At 47.4% G+C, this 20899-nt stretch overlaps 1 protein-coding gene across 4 annotated transcripts in view; it reads right to left on the reverse strand.

Annotated features, from left to right (window-relative positions):
* The window catches only part of DPF3 (double PHD fingers 3), a 282508-nt gene that overhangs the window by 64461 nt on the left and 197148 nt on the right, over positions 1 to 20899 (reverse strand). For all 4 annotated transcript variants that reach the window (XR_004030095.1, XM_030812922.1, XM_003263659.4 and 1 more), the window contains exon 7: positions 13675 to 13812. Coding sequence is in view for 3 of the 4 variants with exons in the window: in XM_030812922.1 (XP_030668782.1) it covers positions 13675 to 13812 (138 nt within the window). In the remaining variant the exon portion in view is untranslated. The remainder of the gene's footprint in view (positions 1 to 13674; positions 13813 to 20899) is intronic.

Consider the following 20899-nt stretch of genomic DNA (forward strand, 5'->3'; position numbering starts at 1 on the left):
TCCTTGGCATGTGCACAAAAGCATGGCCTCACATCCTGAGCAGACGCTCTGACCGCCTGCCAGGGCCTGGTGTGCACAAATGCGCGGCCACGCTCGGTGCCCACCACCCACCACCCAGCCCCAGCCCCAGCCCCAGCCCCAGCCCCAGCTGAGCAGCTCCATTTCTGGAGCCGGCTAGCCTGGGAGGTTGGGGTGCACAGCCCTTGGGGAATTCGGGGGCAGTAAGCAGAGCCCTCTGGGAAGAGATGCGCCTCTCCTCGGCCCTCTCGTTTGTTACCCCCCGCCACCCTCCACAGGCTGACAGTTCCCGTGTCCCTCTACAGGTCTGACATGTTTCCATGGCAACTGGAATCCTGGGCTCCGGCAGCCTCTGCTCTTGCCACCTGTTATGACTTCATCTCTCAAGTGTAAAGCATGCTAGCCCCGTGCCACTTGGCTGTGCAGAGCGCATCTTCAGAGGACGACGGAGGGAAGGAAAGGGGAGAGGAAAGGAGGGAAAGCGGAGAGGCAGCCCAGGCCAGCCAGGCGGGACGTGCTGGCTAGGCCAGTCCAGGGGAGGAAGCCTGGGGGCCGGAGATGGGAGGGTGGGGAGCAAGGGTGGACCCCGACGTGCCTTCCCTGCAGAATCAGGAGCAGGCCTCAGCTGGAGGCCACTGCCACGGCCTGCTACTTCTGCCCAGCCTTTAATGAGGGCTGCGGGAGGAGGGGGAGGCGGGCTGGGGAGGGAAGGCGGCTGCGAGGAGCTCCGGCAGGCCCGGCGTGGAGCAGAGCCAGGAGAGGGTTAAAAGTGGTGTGATAGAGACTGTGGGGAAGGCTGGACCAGAGGGCAAAGGGAGCATCAAAGCCGGGATAAATGGCCTTAATTCTCATGCTCCCGCTCGCTGGTCGTGTTTACTCATATAAATTATCCCCCAGGCCTGACACCTTTTTTCACTGCTTCCCTAGAACTGATGAAAAAATAAATCCCACAGATCCCAGGAATAAAAAGTGTGGGGCTTTCATTCAGGCTGGTTCTCCCTGGCCACCTAATAGCAACTCAGGTCCCGCCCCAGGGCTCCAGGCGGAAGACAAAGGAAGCCTTCCTCCCAAATGTGGAGGGGCAGGGGGCCTGGAAGCCTGGAGGGGAAGCAGACAGTAGGACCCGCTCCCCACGTGACCCGCCAACCATCAGAGCCCTCGACAGCCGAGAACTCGCTCTCCCTACAGGCCATCTTGCCACCAGCTCTGAGGACACCGTGAATATATGGGAAAGTAAAGGGGACTGCGCCGGAGCGGATGTGGAAGGCGCTGAGGCCCAGGGCTGCTGTCATGAGTCCTCACATTTATGGATGGGGCTGATAAACTGTCACACTCCGCACTGTCAAGGACAAGGTGAGACAAGATGAGCTGGAATGGCAGCACATGCCACAGGAGAGCTGGAAAGGCAGGTGGCTAACAACTAAAGCCATGGCCAGTGGGCGGGCTTCTCTGGAGAGGCCTCTGCACACAGGGAAGGGCCCCTAGGCCCAGGGTTTTGACTGCATTGATGATCTAGAGGCAAGAGAACATGCTAGGTGATGTCCTGAGGTCCCTTTCAAGCCTATTATTCAAGCATTATAATCAGGTGAAAAAAGAGACAGAAAAGCCAAGTTTTCCACACCCAGAGGAACCCAGCCTTTCATCGCTGTTCTATATTCATGGAAATGCCTCTTTTCCTATTAGCCATGTGCTACCTGAGGGCAGGAGCCATGTCCTTCACCGCTGTATCCCTGGCCCCTGGCCAGCAGTGAGTGACACAGAGCTGACAATCAATGCTGAGTGAAAGGATGGACAAATCACCACAGAGGCTTTTTGAGAAAAAAAAAAAATCTGCCAGGCAAAGGGAAGTTAATGACTAGGAATTGAGTGCACGGAGAGTCCCCTGAGCATGGGGTGACCATCCTAAGTCCCTCTTGTATTAAGGCACAAAAGAAGTGAGAAGGAGAAATATTGGAGCCCCTTGGAGAGAAGAAAGCTGTGGTATGGAGAGCCATTGCATCTGCCTCCCCCGGGAATCCTCTCTCTCAGGCATTTCTTAGTCAACCAGAATGGAAGGCATCAAGAATCCCCAGGCTCAACTGGGCCCAGAGTCTTGAGTCCCATTCCGTGTCTCACCAGGGACTCAGCAGGAGCCAGTGAGAACAAAGGCCCCATCTTGCTGTGTGTTTTGGTGACTGTAGAAATAATATAAATATCTCAAAATGTGGAGTCAACCCTCCATCCTTCCTCTGCCTGCCTTCTTTTCTTCCATCTTTATCCAACGCTTACATCTTTAGAGACAAACTTGGTGAATATTTATTCCTAAAAACTGTGCCGTAAAAGCAGAAAACATATCCACTCACACTGATGTCTCCATCTTGACGGATGTATTTGGTGAGAGTTGTAATTTGCAATTTGCCAAAAGGCCACAACAATTTGCCAGGAGTGTGTGCACCATGTCACCAGCTCTGGGGCTAGATGGTCACACGGCCCCCAAGGAATGTCCTTTGTGCTCCAGCTTTAGGTGGGCAATCCTGGGTCTGCCATTAATGCTTCAGAATAGTAAGAAAAAGACCAAGTAAAGCTTAGGAATGGGTCGGACGTGGTGGCTCACACCTGTAATCCCAGCACTTTGGGAGGCCAAGGCAGGTGGATCATGAGGTCAGGAGTTCAAGACCAGCCTGGCCCACATGGCAAAACCTCATCTCTACTAAAAATACAAAAATTAGCCAGGTGTGGTGGCACATGCCTGTAATCCCAGCTACTCGGGAGGCTGAGGCAGGAGAATCACTTGAACCTGGGAGGCAGAGGTTGCAGTGAGCCGAGATTGTGCCATTGCACTCCAGGCTGGGCAACAAGAGCAAGACTCTGTCTCAAAAAAAAAGCTTAGGAATGTTCTCAGTGTTGATGACACTGAGATGAATATCTCATTCCTTGACACGTAATGAGATATTTCAGTTTTCCAGTGTTTGGTGATATGGGTCAGTTCATGCCCTGATGTGGCAACTTGTGATTGCTACCAAATGAGTTTGTTGAAGGAGAAAACGTTAATTTGAGAGCAACTATATCAACCAGGCTCTGAATAAAGTGATGTCACTCCCCTTAATGAATTCCAGACAGCTTGGTGTGTTAGAGCTGGATGAATTTTGTCTGTTTAAGTTGTCGGGATATTATTATCGACATAATTAGGATTCAACAGGCCCCTTGTTTTGCTTTGCCCAGCCCTGCCCTCTCAACCCTCTTCACTAGCACCACTGAACTCTGTCTGCAAGGGGACCAGCATTTTCTTTGTTCTTCAGACTGAAAGCCGTATTTAAGAAAAGGGAAAGCATGAGCCTTCTGCTTCAGACCTGAGGATTTGGAAGGAATCAAGAGACCACAGAGTCTTGGGGCAGCACAGCCTGAGGATGGGGGCTCAGGCAGGGGCGCACTCCAAAGGCAGGCCGGGAAGTTGGTGCTGAGAGTCGGAGACGTCTGCCCTACGTGGGTTGGAGCATTAGGAAAAGAGCAAAAACCAAGGCTACCCCTTCAATTTGACAGTACAACCTGACTCCTGGCCAGTTACCTGGCTCAGAGCATCCAAAAGAAAAAAGGAATTAAAAGGAAGTTCACTGACTGAACATCAGTCTTGGAAAGCTAGATTTCTGTAAGGTAGTGGTTTGCCTGGGAACTTGTCAAAAATGCAAATTCCCAGTCAGGCACAGTGGCTCATGCCTGTAATCCCAGAATTTTGGGAGGCCAAGCAGGTGGATCACTTGAGGTCAGGAGTTCGAGACCAGCCTGGCTAACATAGCAAAACGCTGCCTCTACTAAAAATACAAAAATTAGCTGGGTGTGGTGGTGCACACCTGTAATCCCAGCTACTCAGGAGGCTGAGGCAAGAGAATCACTTGAACCCAGAAGGTGCAGGTTGCAGTGAGCCGAGGTCGCGCCACTGCACTCCAGCCTGGGTGACAGAACAAGACTCCATCTCAAAAAAAAAGCAAATTCCAGGGCCTGAATTGCTGAATCAGAAACTCTGGGGGTGGGATCCAGTGGGTGGGCTGTGCTTTAACAAATGCTCCAGGTGATTCTGATGCAGCCTCAAGCTTGAGAAACATGGCTCTAATGTGGTGTGACAGTTACGTCACCTGGAAGTCATTTACTTAATCTTCATCATAGCCTATGAGATAGATGCCATTAATGATCTGATTTTACATAGTGATCCATGAGGCACATGGAGGCTATGCAGCTCAGCTAAGGTCACATGTTAGTCAGTGGCTCACTTGGCTCTGAACTCAAGCAACCACGCACCTGAGGGGAGGTGAGTCAGAGAGGTGGACATGCAGGGCCTCACAGGCTAGGGCTTCCCAGACTTTGCTGTGCAAATCATTTGGGGATCTCATTAACATTCAGGTTGGAATTCACAGATCCAGGGTACAGCCTGAGATTCTACATGTCTTAAAAGCTCCCCTGGTAGGGCGGCCATGCATCCAGGTTTGACTGGGACAGACGGTTCTAGGGCGTGGGGCTTTCAGTGCTGTAGCTGGGCAAACCTGGACAAGCTGTCACCAAGCCCCAGGTGCTGCTGACCACCCTGTCAGATGCAAAACACAGACCCACAAGATGAGGAGTTTGGGTTGTATTGAAATGTGATGAAAGTGTTGAGAGCAAGGGAGTGACATCATCTGCTTTATATTTTACATATATATATTTTTTTAGAAACAAGGTCTCACTCTGTCTCCCAGACTGGAGTGCAGTGGCACAATCACGGCTTACTGCAACCTCAACCTCCTGGCTTCAAGCAACCCTCCCACCTCAGCCTCCCGAGTAGCTGGGATTATAGGCGTGCACCACCACATCTGGCTAATTTTTGTATTTTTAGTAGAGATGGGGCTTCACCATGTTGACCAGGCTGGTCTCGAACTCCTGAGCTCAAGCAATCTGCTCACCTTGGCCTCCCAAACTGCTGGGATTACAGATATGAGCCACAGCCTACTTTAGAGGCTGGGAGACCAATAAAAAAAAGTTGTAACGACCCAGGCAGAAGCCAGGGGTGGCCAGAAGATAGAGAGAGGGAGACAATGTAGGGTCTATTTTGGAAGATTGAAGGAAAACCAAGAGGCAAAGATGAATCCTAACATTTCACTTCAGGCTCAAGCGTTTTTTTTTTTTTTTTTAAAGAGCAAGTTTAGAAGAAAAAAAAATGAGAGCCAGGAAAGACAGTGAGACACAGAATGAGAGAGAAAGACTCAGGAAAATTACGGAATAGAATGATGTGTGATTTTCTTTTCTGTAGAAAAAAACTCATTTACCAATTAAAGTATGACCTAGAATTTGTAATGCAGGGGTAGGGTCTATAAAACATCCCAAACAGCCAAAGTTAGTAAAGAGCTTTGAAGAGTAAATGTGCCTGCTATGGACTGAAGTGTGTCCCTCATCCCCAAAATTCATATGTCAGAGCCCTAACCCCCAAAAGGATGATATTTGGAAAGGGGTCTTTGGGAGGCAATTAGATTTAGTGGGGTCATGAGGGTGGGGTCCTTGTAATGAGATTAGTGCCCTTATTAGACACCAAAGAGCTTGTTTCTCTCTCTCCACCCGTACACACCAAAGAAAGGCCACGTGAGGACACAATGAGAAGGCAGCTATCTGCAAGGAGAGAGCCCTCACCACACTCTCACTCTGCCAGAACCTTGATCTTGGACTTCCAGTCTCCAGAATTGTGAGAAATAAATTCCTGTTGTTTAAGCCACCCAGTCGATGGAATTTTGTTAAGACAGTGCCTATTAACATGTTCATCTCTTTTGAAAAGCCACAATGCAACATGATGTATTAGACAACTGGTCTTGAGGCAAAAATTAAGTGACATCAGTAGGATCATGACAAAGATCCAAGCCTTGGGACTAGGGCCCATCACTCAGGGTTGCAAAGTCCTGACATAACTGAATGGTATCCAACTCAAGCCCATTCACATCTCAGCTTCCCACCCTGCTGTCTGTCACTCAACCTCTCTGAGCCTCAGTTTCCTTGCCTGTAAAATGAGAATAATAACATGTCCCTAATGGACTTACGATCATAACGTGAGGTGATGTGTGTAAAATGCCTGACACCTAGTAGTTGTTCCATCATCTCTTTCCCTCTTTCCTCTTCTATGTGCAAGATAATTTTACTTCTAACAAGGCAGGAAAAATCAAAGATCTAAGCAAGTAAACTCTCCCAGTAAGTGATGCATGACTTGTGAATTCACATTCATCCTCCCTGACCGTGGATACATGGCTTGGTCTTTGTGTGCCTTGTTGTCCTCTGGGGGATATAGCACCTGCCTTGTAGGGTTATTGTGAGGAAGGAATGAGATACACGTGGCATGCTTAGCACCATGTCTGACATACTTAAGGAATGCAAGCAAGTACCATTGCCACTGTTGCTGTTTGGTATGTGGGTCTCTTCAATCCTGCATATTTCTAGGTAATTAGGCCCAAAATGTGAGAGAAATAAAAGAGGTTCAGAGACAGCCAAGAGACATGTGGAGGCCCAATCCTAGGGCAATGGCATGGCAAATAAAAGGGTGCCACACTTGTCTAGATTGCCCTCCACAGCTTTCTCTGGCTGAGTTTTATGCCTCTGTCTTATTTCCACAATTGCACCAAAAGTTCTCCCAGGGCTGAGACCACGTTATCCCTTTCTGGAGGTCCAGTTGCACTTCTCCCAACAACTGAGCGCATGTACAGTAAGTGCTTAATAAATATTCATATTGAGCCTGTTTAGAAGGATCTGTGTCCCATATCTAAGATTTAGCTAAGGATAGGCCAGGGCCAGGTCAGGCTCTGATAGTTACTGCTGATGCCAATGACACCCCACAGGCAGTTAGCTTCACAGTGGTGGCAAAGTCCTATCACATGCGCTCAGACGGAGCCACGACTCAGATGAGCCATCTATGGTCACAGACATGCCTGTGGGCCCAAACGGGACAGAGATGGGACATTAGTGTTTACAGGCATGGTGCCAAACACTCACATTATCTCCTTTAAGACTCACAGCAATCCCATGAAGTCAAGAGGATTATTACCTCCGTTTTACAGACGAGGCAACTAAGAAGCAGAAGTGTAGGTAAGTGGCCCACATTTGCACCACTGGAAGATGGCAGAGTGCCAGGGTCACCATTCACACCCTGGACTGGCCAACTCCACAGCCATTCCCTCAGCCACAGGGTCAAGGATGTAGATGACCTTTGAGGCCAGAAAATGAGCCCCAAGTATCCCCTGCAAGGACCAGAGCAACTCTACGGATTCTTTGCTATATAATCTGAAAACTTTCTAGTTAAATAATAATTTCTCTAAAGAACACCTGTTGCTAGTTTCCCAATTTACTCTTTGAGAAGGAAGAAGCAGCCCAATTTCCCAGAAAGAGCTCTGTATCTAAACTTTCCTCTGTCTCCCCTAATAACAAAGGCTGGATTTCTGGTGTCAAGTTTAGGTACGCAGTTGGCTGTGTGGGGTTTATGGCTTTTCAGTCACCTTTCAGAGTAATCTAAAATTTCTAAGCTTGTTTCAAAGGTAATTTTCACTCTATCTCTTAAAGCTTTTGGCTGCCCCCAGGCCATATGTTGGAGGACAAGAGATGTCAGAAGACTAACATCTGTTAGATCTTTCCCAACAGTGTGGCAATGACATCATATGCTTCTTTTAGATAATTTGCACATTATCAGACTAATTTTCAGATTATCTAATCAGCAGACATTACCCTTAATCAACTTGGTTCTCCCCTTTCAGCTCTGCAGAGTACAATATGCCCTCCAAAGGCGTGCTAGAGCTGGGGCTTTTTTTTCTCTCAACAGAGATGAAAAGCCTAACTTTGCACCAGGCACACCACCCTTGCACAAAAGGCTGAGACCTCCAGGAACCTAGGACAACCCATCTTCAATTCCACAGACTTGAAAAATCAGCTTGGAATAAATTTTATAGATTCATATTTTTTTAAATTTCCCTCTTAGGAGCTCTGAGTATGCTATAGAGAGTATGTTATATTTACTTATGGTATTAAATAAAAGAGATACAACATATAACAATAAGACTCCAAACATGTTTTTATAAGTTATTTGTTCTTGCCTTCTAGTAATTGCTACTCTGGCTTCCCACTGTCTATAGGATAAAGACTACGCAGAGGGGCATAGAAGATGCTTCCCACTGTGGCCCCTGACTACATTTCCATCTTTCCTCTGCATCCCCTAAATCCAGCATTACTATCAGACCCAATGACTTCCAATTGTCTGAACGTGCCATGCTATTTCATACCTGCCTGCCTTCATGTACAGTTCCCTCTACCTGGGAAGTCCTCTCCCTCCTAAGAAACTCCTTCTCATTCTTCAAGAGCTAACTTGAATGTCACCTCTTCAGTGAAGCCTTTGCAAATCCCCTAATGCAGTAGTCCTAAAGCTTTAGTGTGCACCAGAATGCCCTGGAGAGCTTCGTAAGACCCAGACTGCTGGCCCCCATCCTTGGAGTCTCTGTTTCAGGACATCCAGTAGAACCCGAAAATCTACATTTTTCAACAAGGTCCCAAGTGATGCTAATGCCACACTTGGAATACCACTGCCCTAAGGCATAGAAAGTACCCTGTGCCCTTGAGTCCTGAACTCCCTCATGGTTCTGTACACACCCCATTGCACACTCCCACTCAAGACTGTGAGCTCAAAGACAGGGCTGAGTCCTATTTATGCCTGTCCTCCCTAGTCCCAGCATATAGACAACATTCAATACATGCTTATTACATGGATAGGTGGATGGATGGATGGATGGATGGATGGATGGATGGATGGACAGATGAGATGGATGGATGGATGGATGGGTGGGTGGGTGGGTGGGTGGGTGATGAATGGATGGATGGATGGGTGAATGGATGGATGGATGGATGGATGGATGGATGGATGGATGGATGACATATGCACAGACGGATGGATGCATGGATGGATTAGACTGAATTTATTTACACAGCTTTTCATCCAGGCCCAGGACTTCATAAATGTCTATCCTCACTCCAAAAATTACCTCAAAAACATCATCTATAATCAATTCCCACTGTGCAGAGAAGGTAAAAAGAAGTTCAAAGAGTTTAACATCACAAGCCTATGTTAAGGTGGTTTTGAATTCTAGTCCAGATCTCTTTCTGCTACTCTACCCCACTGGGGCTCCCTACCAAGGCTGCATTTAAGTAGTCACAATGGTATGCTTCTGAGTGCATCTTTCAGAGTCCTATCCTCCCCAGTTGCCCTCCTTTTATTCATGTATGTGTACATCTATGTGTAGGTGTGTGTACGTATGCATGTGCACACACACAGTCATTTATTTCATTTGCAAAAAGTAGATGAAGGTGGTAAAAGAAATGGAGGCAGAAGAGGCACCCAGCCTCATGCAGCGAGAGGGTGGGATGCAGCCCACATGCAGAGGACCCCATCAGAAAATCACTATTTCCCAAAGGGGAGTGTTTGAGCTCCAAGCATCCCTGGCTTCCTGTAGTTAAGGCAGAGAGGCAAGGGCACACAGGAAAGGGGACAAATGTACAGGAAACACAAGAAATGTATACTCAGGAGAAAATGAGAGACTAAGGGAGAAACAAAGGTGCGAGAGCGTCAGCTTGGGGGCCAGGCGATCAGGAGCGGCAGTGGATTGCTGAGCTTGCAGCACAGGGCAGCATGGGCGGGGGCGGGGAAGGTCAGTGCCGGCTCCAGCAGTCCACTCTGCCCTTTCAGCAGCAGCAGCAGGCGCAGGATGAGCCATGGGCTCTGCTGAAGACACAGCTGGGGGGCGATAGAGCAAGCGACAGCAGGAGGACCAAAGTCAAAAGGTCGCTACTGCTGCAGGTGGTGCGAACCCAGCTGCCCTTGGCCCTGCAAACTCTGTGTCTGTAAGGCTGTTTTTCCATTAGGCCTCCACTCACATGAAGCTTGGGTCACCCTGCAGCTCTGCTAAAGGGGGAAAAAGTCAGCATTTCCACTTCACTGGTGTCCAGACCTTCTCCTGGGGGAGCCACAGATTAGCCTCTTGGATTAAGCTCTCCTACCTGCCCCTCCCCTCCAAAAGCCTCACCAAGGGAGGATCACGAAGCTGAGACCTTAGGATGCTGCCGAGCTGTCACATCCAATTCGGCACACAGCCCCAGTGGCATTTAGGGGCAGGATGGATGGGAGCCACCCCCTACCCCCAAACAGTGGGAGCAGCTAATGACTAGGTATTAATGATGCTGGCAATTAGTGCTCACAAGAAAATAGTCAGGGGGCTGCTCACCAGGGGAATGTGGGAGGGAGCAGAGCACACATTCGGGGCGGCGAGCAAGTCAGCGGCCTGCGTGGTGCAGAGAACCTGGGATGACCAGCTGCCTCATGGGTTTGTCCAGAGAGATTGGGGGCAGGGGAAAGGATGGTTTCTGCAGGCACTAAAGGCCTTTCTGCTGTACCCTCCCCACTAGCAAAACTGGGTTAATCACAGAGTTTTCGAGAAGGGCACTGTGAGATGTCACTAAAAAGGTGTTTGTGAGGGTTCTGGAACCTTCTTCGTGTGGGGAGGCCCCGGATCTGCCTGGGAATACCTATTATTTTCTCGGAGGTTTTAAACCCTTGGCCAGGCAAATGTTCCCTTTTGCAGAGCCCACTTTCTCATCAGCAGGGTGAGAAAGAGAAAAAGGGGAGGGGGAGTTGGAGTGTGTGCCGCTCACTGACAAGCCCACAGAGGTGAGAACAAGCCACCCATGAAATTTCATAGGCAGACGTCTCCACATCTCCACGCAGGGCGAGGGGAGACAGGCACAGCTTCTTTCCCAAGCAAGGCTGTGTGGCCTCAAGGGGAGGACACTAGAAGGCCAAACACCCCCGCCCACGAGGGCTCGTGAGGAGATCCACACCCGAGTGCTGGTCTCAGAAGTCAACCAACCCTGAGGGGACCACAGGGATCGCTGGGGAGGCTGCCTCCTTCTACTTCGGGTCTGCAGCACACCTCCCCGTGCAGCCACAAACACCAGGCACATGGATGGACACACACGCACATGCGCACACACGGCATGAACACATATACAAACACGCATGCACACGCAGATACACACACAATACACACACACGCACACACACAAGCGCACACACGCACAACGCGCACACACATGCACACGCACACACACACAAGCACATACACACACAACACGTATACACATGCACACACGTGCACATACAACATGCACGCACACACACGCGCACACAAACGCGCACACACACACATAGACACACACACACCCGGCTCATAATGAGGCTACAGGAGAACAAAGGAAAATGAGACACAGACAGACAAGAAGCATTCCAAACCCCAGGGCATGAATAAAGGAACAAAATGGCCTGACATTTGAGAAGACATATAAGGAGATAAGCTAGCACAGGGGAGTGAGAAATAAGGTTATCAAGCTAATAAACACTTTAGAGAGCACAACAATGGCGAAGAAACACTTTTCAGGGAGCAACCAAAATCAAAGGAGATTCTTCTCAGCCTCCTCATGGTGGGAGACAACAGCTCCGTGTGACCTCTTGGGCACTTAGACCAGGGAAAAGAGGAGAGACAGGGAAATGCAAGTAGCGGCTGCCTCAGTACAGGTCAGTATCTTTTCCTTTTTGAAAGACAAGGGTGACCGGACCAAGGAAAGCTCTTCCCAGAGAGAAGGTCTCAGTGTTGGAGCTCCTCAGGCCCTGGCAAGGAGAGGCGGGCAAGTCTTGGGGGGCACCTCCTGCTCTGCTGTTCAGGTTCTGTCCAGGTGACAACAGCAGGTGAGAAAGCAAGGGTCTGTCGCACTAAAGGCTTGCACCTTGGAAGTGAGCAAAAATTCATGAAGGTGCTGAAGGCTGAATTGCATCCCCTCCCCACTCCCAAATTCCTATGTTGAAAGTGTAACCCATGGTACCTCGGACTGTGACTTGGTTCGAAGGTAGGGTCCTTAAAGAGACATTTAAAGAGGTAAAGTTAAAATGGGCTTGTTAGGATAGACCCTAATATCCAATCTGACAGGTGTTCTTACAAGAAGAGGAAATGGGCTGGGCGTGGTGGCTCACGCCTATAATCCCAGCCCTTTGGGAGGCCAAGGCAGGCGGATCACGAGGTCAAGAGATCGAGACCACCCTGGCCAACATGGTGAAACCCTGTCTCTACTAAAAATACAAAAATTAGCTGGGGGTGGTGGTGAGTGCCTATAGTCCCAACTACTCGGGAGGCTGAGGCAGGAGAATCTCTTGAACCTGGAAGGCAGAGATTGCAGTGAGCCGAGATCACGCCACTGCACTCCAGTCTGGTGACGGAGAAAGACTCCTTCTCAGAAAAAAAAAAAAAAAAAAAGAAGAAGAGGAAATGTGGACACAAAAGCAGACGCCAGAGCATGCATGCACACAGAGACAACTGTGTGAGCAGACAGGAGAAGGCAGCATCTACAAGTCTAGGAGAGGAAACCAACCCTGCCAGCACCGTGACCTTGGACGTCCAGCCTCCAGAACTATGAGAAAATTAATTTCTGTGGTTTAAGCCACCCCGTCTGTGGGGTTTTCTTACGAGAACCCTAGCAAACCCATAAAGAAGGCAATGTTACAAGGGGAAAGTGGGGTGGAGGTTAAGGGAGACCCCACACTAATCCGAAGAATGGTCTTGGTCACAGGTGTGTTCATTATTTCAAATACTTGGTGAAAGTGGCCAGTGGACATCAGTTGACTAAGTCGTTGGCTAACATGCATCCTCTAATCCTAGAGTCTGAGTATTTTAAAGATCTGATCCCTTTCACTGCATTGAGTTGTTCACTTTCAGAACACCTACCACCAAATCTTCTGAACAAAATGAAAAACACATGGCCTGTCCACGAATATTCTTCACTGAGAGATCTCAGTGTGGCCCACATCTTCGAGCAGGCTCTAAAGATTCCATTATCCCATGTCCATGTTGAGATTTCTGCAGGCCCAGAAATCATAAGGGATGTTCTAGAGGAAAGTCAAGTGGAAAATGCTAAGCCCCTTTGGATTCCCTAATTCATAATTGGAAGTTGAGGTAGGAGAGCACAGAAATGGAAACACAAATCTTCAGGATCATTTTGGGTTTTGAGAGCCCAACATCCCAAATGACAAATCCACCCAGATCCCATTTGCCATTTGAATGCTGAAGCAAAGAACATGGGGTCTCCAGGCAGCATTTCTAAGGCAGGAGAGCCCTGTACCAAAATGTGATCCCCTCCCCTCTACAACAAAACCACAGCAATAGATAAGAATATTCCAAGGCACTTAGTGGCCAAGCAGGCATTTTGAATGTGTGTCTGAACTGACACACCTATGACCTATGCCCAACCCAGTCTGAGTGGCTGGCTCTTCAGGAGCTGAGGGAAAAGAGTTGTAGGTCTGGCATCTGACAGTGGCCAGGTAAGGACTTTCTCTTCTGCTTAACACTCACCTTCCTTCCTCTGGGAGCAGAGCAGGGTGTGTAAGCCCAGTCCTGCTATTGCGAAACCTAGGGTTGGGCTGAGCTGCAGGGGCAGCTGGCTGGCTGGCTGAAAGGGCCAACACACTACAGCACATTGAGACCACTCAACGGTTGCTACCAGAAGATGCCAGCAGTGAGAAAAAGGAACAAGGAACGCTCCCCAGCCTGTCTAACCCACTTCTTCACTGCCCCAACCTAACAAGTAGGCACTCACGCCTGTGGTTCTCATTTCTGTGGTTGGGTGGGGACCGAGTCTCCTGGTCTTGAGCTTCATCCCCCTCCTCGCTGGCCAGGTGAGTGTGAGCATAGTGGTAGCTGAGCCCCGGTCGGTTCTTGTAGCGCTTGCCACAGACTATAGAGGAAAAGAGGAAAAAAGGGAGAGATACAAATATTAGCAACCTGTGCAGCCACCGCTATCATTCTCCCAAACAGTGATCCCATCCATCCACCCCAGAGCCAGGCTTCCCTTAAAACTGTCTCCCATCCCAACACCCCTTTCCCCCACCCAACAGAACCAACACCCTTATAACAACTCAGCTCATGGAAAGAAAAACTGTAAAAGTAAAATATGAGGTTAAGAGCTGTGTGAGCACTCCACCGTTTCTAGCTGTGAGACCCAGGGCAAGTCACTTGACCTCTCTGTGCCTCAGTTTCTTCTGAGATAAAATGGGAACAATAACAGTACTTACCTCACAGGGTCATTGTGATAAGTTTGTCTCTGTGCAAAGTACTTAAAACGGTGTCAGGCACTTTGTAAGGGTAATTGTTATGACGTTGAATTCAGAGGGCACTGGGAATCTACCCAATCCAACATCCCATGACACAGATGAGGCAAGTGAGACCCAGCAATGCCAAGTGACTTGCCCAGGAACACACAACTAGTGTGGCAGAGACACCAGAACCCATGTCTCCTGGGTTCCTGTGCACTGTCCCTTCCACCACCCCATGGTTGGCCTCTGCAAGAAGTAGAAAAGTTTTATCTGGATAATCCTTTTGATGTCTCACCCGGTGATTTTGTGCCAGAAACACATGCTGCACTTCCACCATGAACGCCATGGAGTTAAAGCATCCTTGGTGGGTGTAGTCACCAAGAGCTTGTGCACCTGATGCCCTAGGGCAGCCAAATCTGTAAAAGGTGCTCTCACAAGTACTACCTCTCAAATGGGGCAGTTTGAGCCAAGGGCAGTGAGCAATCGAAATGTGCCTTCTTGGAGCCAAGAAGAAAGGGCAGCAGTTCTGTTGGTTAGATGCTCAGTTCCTGGGAAGCAGAAGTCTGGCTAAATGGCTCAAGGTCACACTACCACCCTCAACCTCCCCACATAGAGTTCATTATCTCAGCCCCTAGGGGGATGGCATTGCTGGTAGCAGAAACCTCAAGAGTCTTCCCAGTGAAATGTCCATGCCAACCTTCTATGCTTGCCCCCCAGCCTGGGTCCCCATCAGAGCAAACCAACCTGCTCTGCTGGAGTGCCTGAAAGTTACAAATGCTAAAAGACTTCTCCCTTGTGCTGACATGACCGAGTCATACAAGGAAGCATAAATGCTTCACAAGGTGGGAAGAGCACAACTTTAGCATCAGGCCTGGGTTCAAATCCCAGTTCCAGCTGCTGAGGTTCACTGGATGGGTGGTCCTGAGAGTATAGAGAAGTGCTGTTATCCAGTCATCTTATCCAATACCCTTATTACTTCTGATAGAGTTTCTCTTCCTACCAGATTCTCTTGGGGTTTTTTCAGTAGACAAACATTGGCCAAGATAATGTCACCTCTTCTTCCCCATATTTACATAAACTATTTTATCTTAGCTTAGATCATTTGTAAGAACCACCAAAGCAATATTTTAAAATGGCAAAAGCAAGCATTTCCAATGTTAATGAAGGCGGATTTAGTGTTTCACTGTTTAGAATGATGTATCTGGCTAATTTTTAGTCTTTACCAAATTTAAGTAGTTCTTCTTGTTCCTGTTATAGAGTTTTATTATAGGAGAATTTTATCAACTACCCTTTCAGCAGCTACTATAATATGATTCTCCTTTACTTTGTTGATAAGGTAAATTACATTGATTTCCTAATATTTCCTATTATTGAACCATTCTTGCATTCCTAGAATGCACTCCATTTGGTCAGAGTATATTATTTATTTGATATACTGCTGCATTCTGCTTTCTAATATTGCATCTTGAACCTGTACTAAGACTTGAGCTCGATCTATAATTTTTGGACTATCTTTTATTAGGTTTCAATTTTATGGTCATGTTGATTTCTAAAAATTAATTGAAGAGTTTTGCTGCACGAAATTGGACAAGCTGTAGCTCTGTGCCTTTTCTTTTATCTGAAAATGAGGACAACAGTACTTATCTTGAAGGATGGGTAAAGGGATTATAAATAGCATTCGCAAGCAGCTCTCTCAGTACCCAGCACATAATAGATGCTCAATAAATGGTAAATGAGGGACAAGGACTGTCAGCATTTTTTGCTGCATCTTAAGTACTGGATCTTCCTGAAAAGAGGGACTTTGACCCTTGCCTCATATTATAAAATCTGGCAATTGGTTGGACTTCTTTGTTGAGGCAAGATGACAGTCTGAAATTCAAGTTGGTGACCCAGTGACTATAAATTCAAGTCCCAATGTTTAGCTCCCACTTATAAGTGAGAACATATGGTATTTGGTTTCCTGTTTCTGCATTAATTCACTTAGGATAATGGCCTCCAGCTGCATCCATGTTGCAAAGGACGTGATTTTGTTCTTTTTTATGGCTGTGTAATATTCCATGGAATATACGAAACACTGGGTACACACAGACATAAAGATGGAAACAACAGATGCTGGGGACTCCAAAAGGGGCAAGGGAAGGAAGAGGGCAAGGCTTGAAAAACTACCTGTTGGGTACTATGTTCACTATTTGGCTGATGGGTTTAATAGAAGCCCAAACCTTAGCATTATGTAATATATGTATGTAACAAACCTGAATCTAAAAAAATAAAAAATTAATATAAATAGGCCTATCATTGGCTACTTACATTCATATATTCTCTCTTCCTCTCTCTCATAAATATTATTAAAAAAATAAAATAAAATAGTGCTATGCATCTCAATTCCATGTGACTCAGGAAGCTGGACCCAAATTGGCCCCTGAGGTGCACTCTGGATATGCTTGTGGCTTTTTCTATTTAGCTTTTTAGATAACCTGAAGTTAATACACAGCAAATTATGGGGTCATTGCATATAAATCCATTTAGTTGCCAAGCATACTGTTAGTAAGGAATAAATGCTTATTAAAAGTAACGATAATGATATCAGTATTTACACAAAGAGGCCTCAGCCGCCTCTGCAGATCCCCAGTATAAACTCACAGCATTTCACTTGTGCCATTTTGTTATGTCAGTCATCACTGTTGCTTAATCACACAATTTCAGGATCTTAATGGTCATTTGGTCTGTCTAGAGAAGTGTTTTATTCCCACTAACTCTAGAAGGCTGTTCTGGACAACTCCACTGATAGGGAATTCACTACCATTCAGAACAGGCATTTCTCCTTTAGACTCCTTGAATTATGGCTATGTCTGCACTATGTCTCTTAAGGACAATTTCATATCAATTTCATCTTGATATCAACAACTCCACCTTACATGTTGACATATACATACTACGCCTTCAAAACATATTTGTTGAGTGGCTCATGAATGAATACAGAACCACTTTGTGGGAAGGCCAGGAGATGGGGGAAGAGGCAAGTTGTAGAATCTAATCCTTCTACCACATTAAGCTCAGACTAATTGTTCTTAAAAATCTACAAAACCAAACCTAAGCAAAAAGCTCCCTCTGTCTCCTTCCCCAACATGGTAGAAAGTAATAATGTTTAGAGCAAATCCTTTTGCTAGAACAGAGATTCTCAAACAGTGGTCCACAGACCAGCACCATCCACATCTCCTGGCAACCTGTTAGAGATGCAAACTCTTGGGCTCCACCCCAGACTGACTGAATCAGAAACTCTGGGGGTGGGGCCCAGTGATCTAGATTTTTAAAAGCCCTCTAGGTGATTCTGATGCACACTAAAGTTTGAGAACCACTGGGCCAGAAGGCTGGATCTATTTAGGCTTGACTCCACCCACCCTATGTCCACATGCCCTTCTTGATGGATGGCTGTGGCAGGCAGGGGCAGGACAGGCAGCCTTGAGACCTTTGTTCAGTTATTAGCAGAATCAGGACCAGACAATACATGGAGGTCCCAGAAGCCAGACTTCTTCACAAAGAGCCCTCTGGATGGAGCTCCATTTTTAACCGGGTATTTGTACCATGTCATTCTTCTATCACCAGGTCTTCAATTCAAGAAATATTTATTAGACACCTAATATGTGCCCCACCCTGTGCCACAAGAAGGACAAAAATGAACAAGCCCCAGACCCCACCGTGGAGGAGGTCGCAGTCTAGCAGAGATCTGCATGTAAACAAGCCAGGTGGAGGTGGGTTGGATACTGGGTGAGTCCGTGCCAGGCAAAGAGGGACATCAAAGAGGGGACAGGAAACTGGCTTGAGTGAGTGGGGTACAGCTTCCCAGATAAGGAGCCCCTGACATGAGCAGGACTTCAGCAGGCAAAGGGGGCTCAAAGCACGTGCAGTTATCACCTCTGCGAGGTGCGAGAAGTCTAACAAAGTTGAAGAGGTGGAGCAGTTGGGGTGGATGTGAGGAAGAATAACAGAAGAAGCTGAGCAGGGCTTTATCCCGACAGTGGGGCAGCCAGGAGAGGATTCTATCCTGAAGACCAACTTAAGCAGATCGACATGTTAGAAATACTGCTTAAGATTGTAGGGCAGAATATGGATTTGAAGGTGGCGAGGGGCTATTTCAATTGTTTATCTGTGCAACAATGAGGACTTGTGCATGGAGAGGGAAAATGGAGTGGGAGAGGGGTTAATGAGAGAACCTGGTGGAAGAGGGAGTGAGTAAGAAAGCAAGGAGGAACGCAGAAAGACTAACATGGCCTTCCTGGCCATGTCCCACCCAGCCCCGTCCACCTCTCCAGCCTCTTCTGACACCCCGTTCTGCCTCCACGCAGCCCTCCTGCTCGTTGGCCTTTTCGTTTATTATAGATTTCTCTTCCCACCACAGACTCTTCACACAAGCTCTTTCCTCTGCCTAGAATGTCCTCATCCCCAATTTGCCTGATTAAGGTCTAATCATCCCCCTGATCTCAGTTCAAATGTCCTCCCCCAGGGAAGTCTTTCCAATCAAAATTACAACCTTAGTTTTTTGCCTTCCTAGGACTAATCATGTGTCAATACAGACAGTCCACAATTTACAATGGTTTGACTTTTGATTTTTCAGCTTTACAATGGAGTGAAAGCAATACACATTCAATAGAAACCATACTTCAAGGACCTATACAACTGTTCTGTTTTTCAGTACAGTATTCAATAAATTACATGAGATATTCAATGCTTTATTCTAAAACAGGCTTTGTGTTAGATGATGTTGCCCACCTCTAGGCTAATGTACATTTTCAAAGTAGGATAGGGCTGGGCGCGGTGGCTCACACCTCTAATACCAGCACTTTGGGGGGCCAAGGTGGGAGGATCCCTTGAGCCCAGGAGTTGAAGACCAGCCTAGGCAACATGGTCTCTACAAAAAATTCAAAAATTACAAAAAAATACAAAAAATACAAAAATACAAAAAATACAAAAATTAGCCATGTGTGGTGGTGTGCACCTATAGTCCCAGCTACTCAGGAGGCTGTAGTGGGAAGATCACTTGAGCCCAGGAAGCAGAGGTTGTAGTGAGCTGAGATCACACCATGGCACTCTAGCCTGGGTGACAGAGCAAGACCCTGTCTCAAAAAAATAAAATAAAAAAGTAGGCTAGGCTACACTATGGTTTAGTAGGTTTGGTAGGTTAGGCGTATGACATGCATTTTCGACTTAGGATATTTTCAACTTATGATGGGTTTGCCAGGACATAGCACTACCATAAGTGGACAAGCATCTGTATGCGTCTCTCCCACTAGCAGCAAGCATGGCAGGCCCTGTGTATCCGCAGGCGCTGTGTCCCGATGACCAGCACTTGTGGCAGGCGCTCAATGTCAACTACAGAAAGCAAAGAGATGCCCATGTTTCTGACGTGGGCAACTGGGTAGAGGGATGAAGGAGGAAAACCAGATTTAAAGAAGGAAGAAAACGAGTTGAGTTCACCTGAAGCTTGAGAAAGAGACGTAGATTTTGGAGCTGGCAGGGTGGCAATGGATGTTATAAGTATGGGGAAAAGTGTCAAAAAGAGATTGTGGAGAGACAAAAGAGAGGTGCCTACACAGGATAGAACTCAGAAAACACCAGGATCTTAAGAAACTGGTAAAAAAAGAGAAACTGATTTTTTAAAAATTTGTTTAGAAAGGGTTGAGTGTGGTGGCTCACGCTTATAATCCCAGCACTTTGGGAGGCTGAGGCAGGAGGATCACTTGAGGCCAGAAGTTCAACACCCACCTGGGCAACATAGCAAGGCCCCATCTCTGCAAAAGACAATTCAAAATCAGCCAGGTGTAGTGGCATGCTCCTGTAGTCACAGCTACTTAAGAGGCTGAGGTGGGAGGATCACTTGAGCCCAGGAGATCGAGGCTGCAGTGAGCCATGATTGTGCCACTGTATTCCAGCCTGGGTGACAGAGATTCTGTCTCAAAAAAAAAAAAAAAAAAAAATTAATAATCATTAAGAAAAGCTCACACAGGAGTGAGCAACATAAGCCAAAGGAATAGGGTTTCAAGACGACAGTAACAATGACACAACCAGTCACAGCTCCTGCTAACAGCTATTGAGTGTTCACCATGGACCAGGCCCACTCCAAGTGCTTCAAGTAAATTGACTCACAGCAACCTGCATCCCCATTTTAAAGAAAGATGAGGAGATTCTGCACCGAGGCAGAGCCACGGTAATAAATTAATCAGATGCCTGAGAAGGGTCAAGAAGGTTGGAGACTGAGAAGAGATCACTGGATCTGGAAACTGGGAAGCTGCCTTAGCAAGAAGAGAATCCGCAAAGTCGAGAAGCACAACTGCAGGGTGCTCCGAGAAATGAGGAAGTGCTGACGGGGCCAGCTGTGGGAGGAGGAAAGAGGGAGGTTGGTGGGTGGAGGGGAGCTTAGGGTCAGGGGAGACTGGGGTGGAGCCTGTGTTTTACCAGCCTATTCTGACTCCCAAGTCTTAGTCCTTGGAATGATTTCATCATAGGGGCAAGAGGAAGAGTGAAGACTTCCAAGATTTATTTTAGTTGGATTGCATCAGGATCAAACTGCTTCATTACAATGGAAAGAAACGTCTTGAAATCCTGCTTTGACTGGCTTAGAAAAGCCAACACTGTTTCTCCTTCTGTGTTTAATCATGTCTTCCTGTCACTGCAAGCACCATGGGCCAGCTCCGTGAGCCTGTGACCTGTGCATCCAGACAGGGTCTGAGTTCA

The sequence above is a fragment of the Nomascus leucogenys genome, chromosome 1a (assembly GCF_006542625.1).
Source record: "Nomascus leucogenys isolate Asia chromosome 1a, Asia_NLE_v1, whole genome shotgun sequence".
Lineage (NCBI taxonomy): Eukaryota > Metazoa > Chordata > Mammalia > Primates > Hylobatidae > Nomascus > Nomascus leucogenys.